The sequence below is a fragment of the Eulemur rufifrons genome, chromosome 24, assembly GCF_041146395.1.
Source record: "Eulemur rufifrons isolate Redbay chromosome 24, OSU_ERuf_1, whole genome shotgun sequence".
NCBI classification, from domain to species: Eukaryota; Metazoa; Chordata; class Mammalia; order Primates; family Lemuridae; genus Eulemur; species Eulemur rufifrons.
This window is the reverse complement of record NC_091006.1, coordinates 18,149,701-18,164,213: the sequence shown is the minus strand read 5'-3', so window position 1 is coordinate 18,164,213 and position 14,513 is coordinate 18,149,701. Positions and strand designations below refer to the sequence as shown.

The window sequence follows — 14,513 nt, the reverse complement described above, 5'->3', positions numbered from 1 at the left end:
TCCCACCACCAGTGTATGAGTTTTCCAAGTCCTCTGTATCCTCACTAATACTTAGTATGGCCAGCACTTTAAATTTTAGCTGATCCAATGGATACATAGTAATATCTGATGCTGGTTTTAAATGGCATTTTCCCCAGGACTAATGATGATGAGCAACTTCACATGCACTTATTTGAAATTCATATAATTTCTCTGTGGAAATGTCTGTTCAAATCTTTTACTTATTTTTTATTAAGTTGTTTATGTCGGTTTTTGTTTTGTTTTGTTTTTTGTTTTTTGACAGAGTCTTACTCTGTTGCCCTGAATAGAGTGCAGTGAGATGATCGTAGCTCACTGCAACCTCAAACTCCTGGGCTCAAACTCCTGCCTCAGCCTCCCAAGTAGCGAGGACTACAGGTGCACACCACGACACCCAGCTAATTTTCCAAATTTTTAGTAAAGATGGGGTCTCGTTCTTGCTCAGACTGGTCTCAAACTCCTGAGCTCAAGTGACCCTCCCATCTCCTCCTCCCAGAATGCAAGGATTACAGGCTTGAGTCACCTCACCTGGCCTGTTTGTTGTCTTAGTGTAGAATTTTGAGATTTATTAATATATTCTGCATTCAAGTCCTCACCCAGGTATGTGATTTAGAAATACTTTCTCCCAGTCTTTGGCTCATCCTTTCATTCTATTAACAGATCTTTTAAAGACCATAAAATGTTAACTTTTAGGAAGTCCAATTTATCAGTTTTTCTCTTACAGTTTTATTTTTGGTTTTGTATCTAAGAAATATCTGCTTAACATGACCACAAAGATTTTCCTCTGTGTTTTCTTTTAGAAGTTGTACAGTTTTTTTAATTTGTGCTTTTGGGCTGTGACTCATTTTGAGTTAATTTTTTGAACATTCCAAGTCTTTCCTCTTCTAGCTTGAAAAGTATATATGCTCATTCTATTTACTATATTTAAGCTAGAAATTGCAAACATTTAATACATTAGAGTACTGCATAGTATTGTAAATACATTTACTTTCCACTTGGAAATATAAAAGATTTAAAACATTGAGCAATGTCTCCTTTCAATTCATATGTTACTAAGGTTATGCATGGGAATTCCATCATTCTAACTACATAAGGAGACATATTTATGTTTTACACAGTGATGAGCAATTATTTCAATCAAAAGATGCACCTCTCTTCATCCTCATTCCTTTTCTCATTGCAAACCTTTCACCTGAGATCAAACTTCTTTGGCCTTGAGTATTAAGAAATTTATTTGCTGTGTAAATAGATAAAACCAAACTGTAACCCAGCCACGGCAAGACCACTTACTTGCTCCAGGCTTGTTGGGTGTGGCTCTCTGGGCCATGGTTGCACATATTTGGCTCTGAATAAACCTCTTTAAATTATTTTACAGAGTTTGGATTCTTTTTCATTGACACCTTCTAATATCCCTACTCCATGTTCCACATTGTGGTTGTGTCTGGTCTTTTCTTTCTTGTGCCTGACCTAAAATGCTGAGGCTCACAAAACTAGAGCTTCATGCTACATGTGTTTAGAAACAACATGATATTTATTAATTTCCAGCTAAAGAAGTCTGAATGACATTAGCGTATAGTGTGTTCGTATGATTTTTTTGGTGATCATTCTTTGCATAAGGAAGCTTCAAATAATGTCTCTAAACATTTCTGTGATATGTTACAGACTACATTCACCAGAATTCGCTGCTCCTTTAAGAGGAAGGTCCGCCTAGTCCTTTCCAGGCACCCCTAGCGGTGTGGCTGGGCCTTTGCCCCAGCGGTCCGCTCAGAATCCCGCTCTCTGTCGTTGGTGCTGTGAGAACTACATTTCCTAGCAGCCTTGGCGGTGCTGGGCTAATGAAGGCCCAAGGAAGGGGCATTTCTGTTCTTAGGTAAGACGTCGGGGTGGGACTTCCTGTCCCCCTTCAGGCGGACATTTTATTTGCTTTTCGATTAATCCCCCAGATCCGTCTCTGGAATACAGTGTCAGACCCCCGGCGACAGGAAAGGGAAAAAAAAGAGAGAAGACGCTGTCTTCTCTGAAGAGAGGCAGGCCTGGGGCTCGGCAGTGGTGCTGCCGAGTGACCTGGCTGCTGGGGAGGGCCCTGGACGGCGGATCCCTCGTTCCCGTACTTGTCTCCCCTTTTCCCTAGTCCCGGGGCCCGATGGCGGCAGCCGAATTGATGGGCCCGGCGCAGGTGGGTGCGTCCCTGGGGCCTCGCCCTGACCTCCATCTCGGAATCCTAAAGGGCTCCTTAGGTTACTGCAGCCCAGGCCCCCGTGTCCAGGACAGTGGGAGCACTGGTGGTTGGGTCCCATTTCTGGCGGCCAGGACGGTGAGTTGTGGAAGGTTCGTTATGGGCAGAGGGACCAGCCCATGCAAAGGTTTAGAGGTTCGACGTAGCCGGAGCATTCAGGAAAACTGGGTCTCTGGGACCTGAAAGGATCAGGGTGTGCGAGAAGTAGTCACACCTGGAATGTCAATCTTAGCATCTGGGTTTCTATTCTGAGGGTGATGGGAGCCATGGAAGGTTCTGAACAAATGGGAGACACGATCTGAGGGTTTAAAAAGTATTCCAAACACTGCTCAGGGGAAAACTGACTTGGGTTGGTCATGGTGGGGGCGGGTATGATGATGAATGTGAGGCATAATTAAGATTGAGGAATAGTCCGGGGCAACGCAGTTGTTAAGAGGTGGCCCTGAAGACTTAGGCACAGAGGGTAGACAGCCCCAGGTCATTTTGTAACAGGGCAGGAATATGGGATAGGCCTGAACCTTTGAGGCTCCTTCATGGTTGATTGTCTCTCACAGTTTCCCTCTTTCCACAGGTTCCCATGATCTCAGAAGTAATTATGGACTCTATACAGGTGAGGGGAGAATGTCCATGCTCTCACTGATCACACCTCCCACCCCCACCCCACACATTCTCTAGGATTGTTGTCATATAGAATGTCTTCCTGCTACTCTCTGATCCTTTGGGTCTAGGAACCCTGGAGAATCCCCAGGCCCAGGCCAGGGGCTATGTGGAGGGGTTTCCTCTTCTAGCAGCCATTGGAATAAGGGTGGAAGGTTGCTTCAGGCTCAGGAGCCAGCTTGCGCAAATACTTGGAGTTGAGACTGAGATTTGGAATTTTCAAGAAACGGCAGGGGCCGGGCGCCGTGGTTCATGCCTGTAATCCTAGCACTCTGGGAGGCCAAGGCAGCTGGATCATTTGAGCTCAGGATTTCGAGACCAGTCTGAGCAAGAGTGAGACCTCCTCTCTACTAAAAATAGAAAGAAATTATATGGACAACTAAAAATATATACAGAAAAAACTAGCTGGGCATGGTGGCACATGCCTGTAGTCCCAGCTACTCAGGAGGCTGAGGGAGGAGGATCATTTGAGCCCAGGAGTTTGAGGTTGCTGTGAGCTAGGCTGACACCACAGCACTCTAGCCTGGGCAACACAGTGAGACTCTGTCTCAAAAAAAAAAAAAAAAAAAAAAAAGGGAAGAAACGGCAGGGCTCTGCCACCTCTGATAGGAACCAAGAGCGGAGAGCGGGGGGCGGGGCGGGGGGGGGGAAGGAATCAGGCCTGAAATAACTGGCTGAGGAGGTAAATCTGCATTCTGAGAGTGGTCTGACCAGGTGAAGTGTGGAGCAGAGGAGAGATGTGTTCTGACCTAGGTCTTAATAGCCTCCTCTTGATGCCAAGTGGAGAACAGGTGGTATGCAGTGAGGCTTATGATGGAGGCAGGGAGACCAGGGAGGAGGCTACTACAAAATTCCAGATGAGTGGAGATAATGGATAGGCCACAGAAGTGGCTATGTAGATAGGAGAAGTGATTGGATCAGATTCACTGATGTGAGAGAAAAAGAGGTAACCCCAAGGTTTTTGGCCTTATGAGCCACTGTTGACTTGTCCATCTATCAGCAGAAATAGGCAAGTCAGTGGTAGAAGTAACTTTCAGTGTGGGTAGCAAGAGTTTATTTGTGGCCATGTGAAGACTCTGAGATGTTCCAGAGAACACTGAGTGGATGTGTCAAGTGGGCTGGACGACACATACAACTGGAGTTCTGTAGAAGGGTTCAGGATGAAGATGATTGTATAGACTGGAGTTTAAGAGAGAGAATATTCACATCACAGTGGTAGTGCAATTAGTAAGCCAGGTAGATGATGGTGGAGGCCACTGACTGGATGGAGGGCCAGAGTTGTGAGATAGATGTGACCTCAAGAGTGATGTCCATGTGAAAAAAAAAGTGTGGACTGACGACCCCTGGGCTTAAGGGAGAAAAGTGAGCCCAACTTTGGTTGTCTGATGCATGATCTTAGCAACCCCAGAGGAATTAGCTGGCAGAAAGGTGGTAGAAGTAACTTTCAGTGTGGATTCTCAAGAGTTTAGTAACGCAAGGGTGGGGCCATGTATCTTAGGCCTGTAGTTTAGATGGTGCTTTCCTGCCCACTTGCCTATGGTTGCTGTGGGTGGACACAGTGATCACTGTGACCGTGAGGAGAGAGAAGACACAAATGGCACCCAGTCCTGGTATTTCCTCCAAGTTGAAGAGTTAGGTAGGATGGATGGTTAGGTAGATGTGTGAAGAATGCATGGAGGTCCTTGGGAGAGCGGCTGCTCATTGATTTGGCTCTCTCCATTGTGGCAGGGGCAGGTGAACTTTGAGGACGTGTTTGTGTACTTCTCCCAGGACGAGTGGGTGCTCCTTGATGAGACTCAGAGGCTCCTGTACCGTGATGTGATGCTGGAGAACTTTGCACTTATGGCCTCGCTGGGTAAGGCCATCACACCCACCCCAGTGTCCTGGACTGGGCCCTGCCCTTCCCTATTTTCTCGGGGTGGCCTTGTATTTCTTACATAAGAGCCATGGGCACTACTTCCTTCCCCAGTTCCTGGAGTAGGTGCTGTGGATATGGGGCCTGATCCTGGGCTGTGTGCACTGCTGCCTCCTATTCCTGAACAGTCTGAATACCTGCTGTCCCAGAGCAGGCTTGCATGGATGAATCCAGGAGTCAAGTGTCCTACAGTTGGCCCAGTAGATCATACCTATCTTGTCCTTTTCCTGACTGGATGCCTCTGTTCATATTCATGGCACTTCTATACCTCAGTTTCTGCCCCTTTCGTTTAGCTGACATTTCCTGGGGCCTGCCTGTGCCAGAAATTGTGTAAGAACCATTATGGTTATTGCTTGCTGAGACCACTAAGCCATTCCTGCAAGACCCTACTTTGAGATTATTTTTATAATATTTAGTTTTCTTCTCTGTGGGGTGGGTCACCCAGACCAGTGCTGGCCATTCATCTATCCTGTATTTCCCTTAGGACAGGCATCTTCCATGTCTCATATAATTGCCTCACTGGAGCAGGGCAATGAGCCCTGGGTACCTGACTGGGTGGATGTGACTCCAGCCATTGCCACAGAGACTTTAGGTGGAAATGGCCCTGGTGAGTAGAAGCTGGGGAAAAGGGTGACATCAGGGTTGGGTTCAAATCATTCCATAACCTCTCTGTGCCCACAGTTGTTTTTGTGCCAAGACTACTGGTCACACTTTATTTCTGTCCACTTAGCCATTTACATACTTGGCTTTTATGCTCTGACCTTTGGCCTCCGGCTATTCCATACCTCTGCATGCATGTCTCACCTGTTGCTCTCCACTTCTCCCTCCGCAGTTCTCTCCAGCATGGGCCTATACTTAATGTGTCATGACATGTGCACATAACGAAAGGAGTTCTTAAACACCAGTGACTCAGTAGCAATTTGGTTTTCTTGAGCATGGATATACCTTCTGCACAGCTCTCACCAGTCCGCAGCAGCAAGGAAATCCGATTGTGAATGATTTTATTGAAGAACTTGCCTCTTTTTCCTGTTCTGTATCCCACGGTTGTGTCCTCTCCCAGTCAAGGCCTCCTCCATTCTATGACCTTTAGAAACCAGCTATTGCACAGCAGACCTTTACTCAACTTGAATGTGGGCCCCCTTCTCCCGACAACAGTCGTATTACCTTGATCTTAGTTGTGTTAGACACACATTTGTGATGAGGATGCCTGCCTCCCATCTGCTTCAATTTTTCACAGCATTTCTCTGCTTTCAGGTTGTCATGGAATGGAGTATGAGGAGATACCTTTTGAGCAGAGCATTTCTAGAGAAAGATTGTCACAGATGAGGACTCCCAAGGAAGGCTCTTCTGCCAAGAAGGTTCACACCTGTGAGACATGTGGCCTGGTCTTGAAGGACATTTTGCACTTGGCTGAGCATCAGGAAACACACCCTGCGCAGAAACCATATATGTGTGTGGCATGTGGGAAGCAGTTCTGGTTCAGTACAAACCTTCACCAGCACCAGGAGCAGCACAGTGGAGAGAGACCTTTCAGAAAAGGTGACAGCAGCGCCTTTCCTGTTAACAGCTGCCCTGTCCAACCGTCAGAGATGCCTTTTATGACAGGGGAGGGCTGTAAGGACTTCTCAACCAGCTCAAGCATTTTCCAGCACCATGCCCCTCACAGTGAGTGGAAGCCACATGGTAATACCAAGGGTGAGGAGGCCTTTCACAGTGGACAAAGACATTACAAGTGCAGTGAATGTGGGAAAGCCTTTAGCCGCAAAGACTCACTTGTTCAGCACCAGAGAGTCCACACTGGAGAAAGGCCTTATGAGTGTGGTGAATGTGGGAAAACCTTTAGCCGCAAACCTATACTTGCTCAGCATCAGAGAATCCACACTGGAGAAATGCCTTATGAGTGTGGCATATGTGGGAAAGTTTTTAATCATAGCTCTAACCTTATCGTACACCAGAGAGTACACACCGGAGCAAGGCCTTACAAGTGCAGTGAATGTGGGAAAGCCTACAGCCACAAATCCACACTTGTTCAGCACGAGAGTATTCACACTGGAGAAAGGCCTTATGAGTGCAGTGAATGTGGGAAATACTTTGGTCACAAATACAGACTCATTAAACACTGGAGTGTTCACACTGGAGCAAGGCCTTATGAGTGCATTGCATGTGGGAAGTTCTTTAGCCAAAGCTCTGACCTCATTGCACACCAAAGAGTTCATAATGGTGAAAAGCCTTATGTGTGCAGCGAATGTGGAAAAGCCTTTAGCCACAAACATGTACTTGTTCAACACCATAGAATTCACACAGGAGAAAGGCCATATAAGTGCAGTGAATGTGGGAAGGCCTTCAGGCAAAGGGCTTCCCTCATCCGCCATTGGAAAATTCACAGTGGAGAAAGGTCTTAGTATAGGGAATATGCCATCTCCTTGTTGAACATGACTCACACCACAGAGAAGCTTCAAGAGTAGCTGTGCGCAGCCATCAGCCAGAAATTGAACTTCATACATTCGAACATGTACCCTGAGGAGATTCTTCTGAACGTCAGCTATGTGGGAAGCATTCTGGGGCTATGTTGCATTTTCTAAACTGCCCAGGACCCTTGCTGGAGTTATATCACTGCCAGTGCCTCTGACAGAAGCCATCTATCTTTGCACTGTTCGAGTCCTGCACGGTGTAAAAGTCACCTCGGCTTGCTTCACAAGGCAGACCTTTGTACTCGTCCTTCCCCTAGAGGGATTGTCAGTAGTCTGAGCCCATTGAGGAGTCTCACCCCTTCCTTCCCTCCTAGCTGGTTTAAGCATGAATGTGATGAGTGCGACCCAATTTTGTCCCAGGAGGATGGGATTTGTGTTCTGCTGGCCACTTGTAGAGAAAGTTTCCCTTCTTCATGGACTTTGTTGGTCTCATATGGCACTTGTGCTTCTAAGATATCTAACCTGCAATTACCTGCCTCATATTGTTATGGTTTTGCAACAGATGCCTTAATTTTTAGACTACCTTTAATCTTGGGGATTCTGTTCACTTTATGGGTTGGATTGAAAACAGAATTGAGCTAGGCCAGTATGAAGGGTTGACCAGCTTTTGTGAGAGCTGCAATGATTTGTGGCTCAGAGATGATAGTAGGGTGGCAAGTAATAGGTCTTGTTCTAGTGTCAGCATAACTTGCATTGCTGCTTGGACTCCCTTAGGGAAGAATTCCAATCTTCATGGGCCTAATCTTGTGGTTAATATGCCCAGATTATTTGTGTGACTGGGGTCACCCTAAACACTGGGTGTGTGTTGTGACAATTTCTAGAGTATCTGGGAGCAACATGAATTCGGTCCCTTATTCCCAGAGGAGTTTTCATATTCCCCAGGCCTCTTGAGTAGACCTTGATCCCCTGGGACCTGCCCAGATTCCTGAAGTTTATTATTCAATAGGCAGATGCAACTGGCTGCCTCTAAAAGGCCCAGGTACGAATCATAATTGGTACAGAGACACTGATTAATAGGGAGTTGGGAAACCACAGCAAACTATGGGGAACTGACCCTTCTAAAGGTATATCCGCACATATTTCCATTACTATGGGTTATAGGGCTTTACATAAATTCTCAGGACTCCTATACCTGTGTCTCCTATGGCTAAGGTCACTGTCAGAACAGTTAATATTTTCTGCAATAAACTGTACATATTTGTAGTGTACAGTTTGATAAGTTTTGATACACATTTGCACCTGTAATACCAAAATTTTCCTGATTCCCTTTATAATCTCTCCCTCCCTCTCACCCATCCCTAGACAACTACTGATCTGCTGTCACTGTAGTTTTGTTTGCATTTCCTAGAATTTTATATGTAGAGAGTAATATAATAATGTACTTTAATGTATTTGGTTTCTTTAACTGTATATAATTATTTAGTGATTCATCTTGTTGTTCTGTGTTTCAGTAGTTTAATTCTTTTCATTCGTACTTTTGCTAGGAGTATTCCACTGTAGAAAAAATAGTTCCAAAGCAAGTGATCCAGGAGAGAACTCATAATCAAACCACAGCATCTGTCATTACCTAAACATGAAAGTGATGTACCCTCATTTCTGATATATTCTCTGACTAATTCCAGTAAAAGGTGAAAGGGAGCTATACAAAGATAAAAAATACAAGGAGGTAGGAATTTGTAGGGAGTTTTCTTGGACTCTGGTGACCATGATCATATGTGTTTTTCTTTACTTTTTTCAGTCTTTTAATGGTGACTTACATTGATTTTCAAATGTTAAACCAACCTTGTATTTCTGGGATAATCCCCATTTGGTCATGACATATTATTATTTAATGTATTGTTGAATTTTTTTTTTTCTTTTTTGAAGATTTTTGCATCTATGTTCATGAAAAATGTTAGTGTCTGATTTTCTTTAAAGCCTAGATTTGGCTTTGGTATCAGCATAATCCTGGCTTTACATAATCAGTTGGGAAGTATTCCCTACTCTTCAAGAAATGCTCTCTCTGGAAGAGTTTGTGAAGAATTGGCATTATGTCTTCTTTAAATGTTTGGTAGAATTCACCAGGGATGCTATCTGGGCCTAGAATTTGCTTTGTGGGAAAGTTTCTAACTACAAGTTTAATTTCCATGGTAGATAGAGGGCTGTGCAAGTTATGTATACATTTGTCCATCTGTCTATTTATCTACTTACTATTTTCTATCTCTAGAATGAACTTTGATTTCTTTTTGTCAAGGAGTTTGTCCACTTCATTTAAGTAGTCAAATTTTTCAAAATATTCTCTCATTATTCTTTTAATACCTGTAGAATTCATGGTGATGCCACCTCTCTTATTCTTGATACTGGTAGTGTCTATATTTCTCTTTTAATCCTGATTGGTTTAACTGTAGAGATTCATCAATTTTATTGATGTTAAAGCACTTGGTTTCATTAATTTCTCTGCTTTATTTCTTTTCCCCCCATTCAGACCTTTACTATTACCTTTTGCCTTTATTGGATTTCATTTCTCTTCTTTTGTTATTTTTTAACATGGAAGCCAGGGTCCCTCATTTATCATATCATTTGTCTGTCCCTATAGATCACTATTTGTCTGATGTTCAGTGTATTGAGAATCAGTTTCATATGCTTTGTTATTTCAGTTTTTCTTTTTCAAGAAAATTTTTGAACCTCTGAATCAGATACCTTGAATAAATTAGTAAAATTGATACACCTCCAGCCATATCAGAGAAAAAGACAAAAATCACATATTACAAATATGAGCAAGGAAAGATGATATAGTACTAGATACTTGGAAACATCATAAATAACGTGTGATTATTTTAAACAGCTCTTTCTCAATAAATTGAAATTTAGAGAACAAAAATTTCCTGAAAGATACCAACCAACCAGGCTTACTCAAGAAGAAATAGATAATCTGAAAAATCCTCTGTTAAAGATATTTAATTAGTATTTCCAGACGGCCAGTAGTACAAATCTGTGTATAAAAGAAGCCTTCCTACTGAAAACTTCAGACCAAGATGGCTTCACTAATGAATTCTACCAAACATGTAATGAACAAATAATTCATACTCTATCAAACTTTTCCAGAAAAATAATAAGGATGGAACACTTCTCAACTAATTTTGTAAAGCCATTATTACCCTGCTAGCAAAACCAGGTAGTGGTACTAAAAGAAAACTACAGACCAATATTCATGAATGTGGGTGCAAAAAAACCTTAACAAAGTTTTAGCAAATTAAATCTGACATATATATATGGAGAGAGAAAGACAGACAATAAGTTATATACTAGTGAGATCAAGAACGTAAGGTAGGTTTAATGACTGAAAATCTATGAACTTAATCTATGTCAAATAGAAGGTATAGTATAATAAAGAATATATATTGGACTTTGTCCCAGGTTCTTGGCACAGAGTTTCAGAATTCTTGGAATTCTTTGAGTGAGAGGAGTGTCTTTTTAAAAATATATATATTTATTTAGTGTGCATACATACATACAGAAAGAGATAGGGGGTCTTGCTATGTTGCCTAGGCTGGAGTGCAGTGGCTAGTCACATGCATGATCCCACTACTGACCAGCATGGGAGTTTTTACCTGCTCCATTTCCAACCTGGGCCAGTTCACCCCTCCTTAGGTAACCTGGTGGTCCCCCACCTCAGCCTCACAAGTAGCTGGGACTATACGCATGCACCTGGCAGGAGTGTCTTATACTAAAGAGGTGATTCATGGTGGGCCCCTAAAAAACTTCTGAATGGGCACCGGTCACTAGAATGACTAACCTTGTAGTTAGAGCATTGAAACTTTTAGCCAGATTCATTTTTGGATAGAGGAAAAGGGCCAGAGATTGAATTTAGTCATGCGATTGTGATTTAATTAATCATGACTACAATATGGGACCCTAGATCAAAACTGGACACAGGCTTGGTGGAGTTTCCTGGTTGGTGAACATTGGTGTACCAGGAGGGTGAGGTGCCTCGACTCTGTAGGGAGAGGGCATGAAAGTTTCACATCTGGGACCCTCCCAAACTTTGCCCTTTGCATCTTTTTCATTTGGCTATTCCTGAGTTTTATCCTTTATAACAAAACTGGAATCATAAGTATAGATAGCACTTTTATTGAGTTCTGTGAGTCATTCTAGCAAACTATCAAACGTAAAGGGGCCATAGGAACCCCCCAAATTATACCCAGTTGGTCAGAGTTGCAGGTGGCCCCTGAGACTTTCAGCTGACATCTGAAACGTGGGTAGTCTTGCAGCAGACTGAGCCATTAAACCTGTGGAGACTGATGCTAACTCTGGGTAATTGGTGTCAGAACTAAAGGAGGTTTCTTCAACCTGATAGAGGATGGCTATTAAAAACCTAATCCTAATGTCATATCTAATAGCAAAAATCTGAATGCTTTGCCCCCAATATTGGGATTAAGGCAGGGATGTCCACTCTCACAACCTGTATATAACATTGCATTCAGAGTATGTGCCAATGACATAAAAAATATAAACGGTGTACAGATTATAAAGGAAGAGCCAATATGGTCATTATTTATAGATGACATCTATTTATAAAATCCTTAGTTACCTACTTAAAAAGTTAATAGATCTAATAAATGAGATTAGCCAAGGTCCCGGGATGAAAGGTCAATATACAAAGAATGTTTGGAAATTGAAAAACCATGTCATTTACAGTAGTATCAAAGTTTGAAATATTTAGAAATACACTTAACAAAATACATTCAAGAGCTATAAAACACTTATAAAACATTGCTGAGACATACATTTCTGGATCTAAAGACTCAATATTGCAATTTGTCAATTCTCTCCTAATGTTCCACAGGTTCCCATAATTATCAAATTCCTGGTGATTTTTTTTTTAGAAATTGACAATCTGATTCCAGTATTCATATGAAAATGCATATGATCAAGAATACCCAAGACAAATTTTAGGAAGAATAACAAATTTGAAAGATTTTGTGTGAAGAATTTTTATAGAGCTATGCTAATCAAAAGTATAATATTGCTAAAAGGATAGACATAGCAAGAGGATAGAGTCCAGAAATAGAACCACACATACATTGTCAATTTATTTTCAACAAAACTGCCAAAGTATTAGACTGTCTGACATTTCCCTCTCCCATAGGGAGTGCCCATGAGGGTCTGCTGAGTCTGCAGGTGCAGAATCTAAACCACCTCACACCACAGTCTCCATCCTAAGCCAGATCCTTATCCTAATCATCTCTCCCTTTTGCAGATACAGGCCAGTATCCTTCCTATTATAGGTCTATACCTATCTAACAGGAATATCAGGCTCATGGACCCACCGATGGTCTGCCCTCCAAGTCTCAACCCTCCCCTTCTTCACCACAGATCCTATCTGAAATAACAACATTTAAACTTCATATTCAATCTGACCCTCAGACCATGCCCTCATCCACTTCACACCTTCTACCCCTTTCAAAGCTGCAGAATAGCTACCTTACCCACCTAGTCATGTGATGCCTCTATTTTGTGACACCTCTGAATCACCATGTCCAAAATCCAACCCGTGATCTTCTCCCCGAAACCTGCTCCTTTTGATGACTTCCCCAAGTCCATTCTTTCAGATTTGCAGCCAAAAATCCATGAGTTGGACCTTCACTACCCACTTTTCCTCACAGATAGATTCGACGCACCAGGAAATCCTGTCACCTCTACCTTTGAGATCCACCCAGAATCTCATCTCATCTCGTCTCTACTGCCACCCCTCTGGTTCAGTTCTTACCGTAATTCAACTAGGGTCTATTGCAGTAGTCTCCTCGCGGGTTCCACTGCCTCAGTTCAACATCCTGCTTTTCCCAACTTTAAAGTTTTAACTCTGGGCATGACCCTCCCGTCCGTCCTCTCTTCACAACCTCCCATGGCTTCCAGCTACTCTACTGCCATTCCAGGCGAGACTCCACCTCACTCTCTGTTCCCTGGAGACACAAGATATCCCGGGTTTCCCCAGTTCGGTCCACTCGGTAGCACTTACATGCCTCTGTACGTGCTGGCCCCGGACGGGAACTGTCTCACACACCCAATCACACCGGCCGAAACGGGGACCCCACAAGAGATCTCCCCGGTCCACCGACATGGGGGCCTGCCCTGCAGTGACTGGAGTAGGCGCCCCTCCGTCCAGGCTTCGGCACTTGAAGGTGAGGTCGGGCCGGCGAGGGCCCGGGGATGAGTATCCAACTGAGTCGAGCTCATCGGCAGGAGCAGGCCCGGGAGCAGCGGGTGACCTGAACGGAGACGAGGGCACTGGCGTCTGCAGCCCGACTCAGTCGAGCCTCACTATCGCCTCTGTGCACTTGGGACACCTGTTATCGCGCTTTTCCGCTCTGTCACCTGAGTACCGACCCAGCGCTCTCGGACCATAAAAATCAGGTAACAGACCCAAAAGCAACGGTAATGACGCCACAAATGGGCACCGGCAAAAGTCCCGCCCAAACGTAATGCGTAAACGTCTCTGCTAGGCTTTCATTGGTTCAACTGGCTGCCTGCGCACGCCGCACATTCCTCTGGGTAATGTAGTTCGCCGCCGCCACCTGTCGTGTCTCGGAATTGAGGTCACTCACTCCTTGATGTTCCTGGTGAAAGCCAAGAGGCGTCTTGAAGGGCCTTGCGAAATGGAGTTCCCGGGCTTCAGGGCTTCAGGTCTGTGGTGAGGCTTCGCTGGCTCTTAGATGGTCAGATAGTGGCAGAATGCACTCTAGAGCAAGTCCGAGAAATGTTCCAAAGAACTGTTATTTCAGATTCTGTGAAGCACAGCAAATTTCCAAAGGGACACAGAAGCCTGTAATGACTCTTGTCGTAACTCACAGCTGTCAGCTCTTTTGTTGCCTGTCAAGAACATATAAACTGAAGCTTTAAAGACTATGTGATAGGCCGGGCGCGGTGGCTCACGCCTGTAATCCCAGCACTCTGGGAGGCCAAGAGGGGAGGATCATTTAAGCTCAGGAGTTCGAGACCAGCCTGAGCAAGAGCAAGACCCCCGTCTCTACTAAAAAAAATAGAAAGAAATTAGCTGGACAACTAAAAATATATAGAAAAAATTAGCCAGGCATGGTGGCATATAGTCCCAGCTACTTGGGAGGCTGAGGCAGGAGGATCGCTTGAGCCCAGGAGTTTGAGGTTGGATGAGCTAGGCTGACGCCACGGCACTCTAGCTCAGGCAACAGAGCGAGACTCTGTCTAAAAATAAATAAAT

The 14,513-nt window shown here is 44.0% G+C and overlaps 2 protein-coding genes across 4 annotated transcripts in view; one reads left to right on the top strand and one right to left on the bottom strand.

Moving 5' to 3' along the window:
- The window catches only part of LOC138375078 (zinc finger protein 548-like), a 35,386-nt gene that overhangs the window by 8,964 nt on the left and 11,909 nt on the right, over positions 1–14,513 (bottom strand). The gene's annotated exons all lie outside the window — the stretch shown is intronic.
- On the top strand, positions 2,162–7,257 carry ZNF772 (zinc finger protein 772). 3 transcript variants are annotated; one of them, XM_069457882.1, is made up of 5 exons: positions 2,162–2,194; positions 2,826–2,864; positions 4,640–4,766; positions 5,311–5,433; positions 6,081–7,257. In XM_069457882.1, the coding sequence occupies exons 1-5, from the start codon at positions 2,162–2,164 to the stop codon at positions 7,226–7,228; spliced, it is 1,470 nt and encodes a 489-aa protein (XP_069313983.1). In that variant the 3' UTR covers positions 7,229–7,257. The 3 variants fall into 3 exon arrangements, with proteins under 3 accessions (XP_069313983.1, XP_069313984.1, XP_069313986.1); XM_069457883.1 differs by lacking the exon at positions 5,311–5,433; XM_069457885.1 differs by lacking the exons at positions 2,826–2,864; positions 5,311–5,433.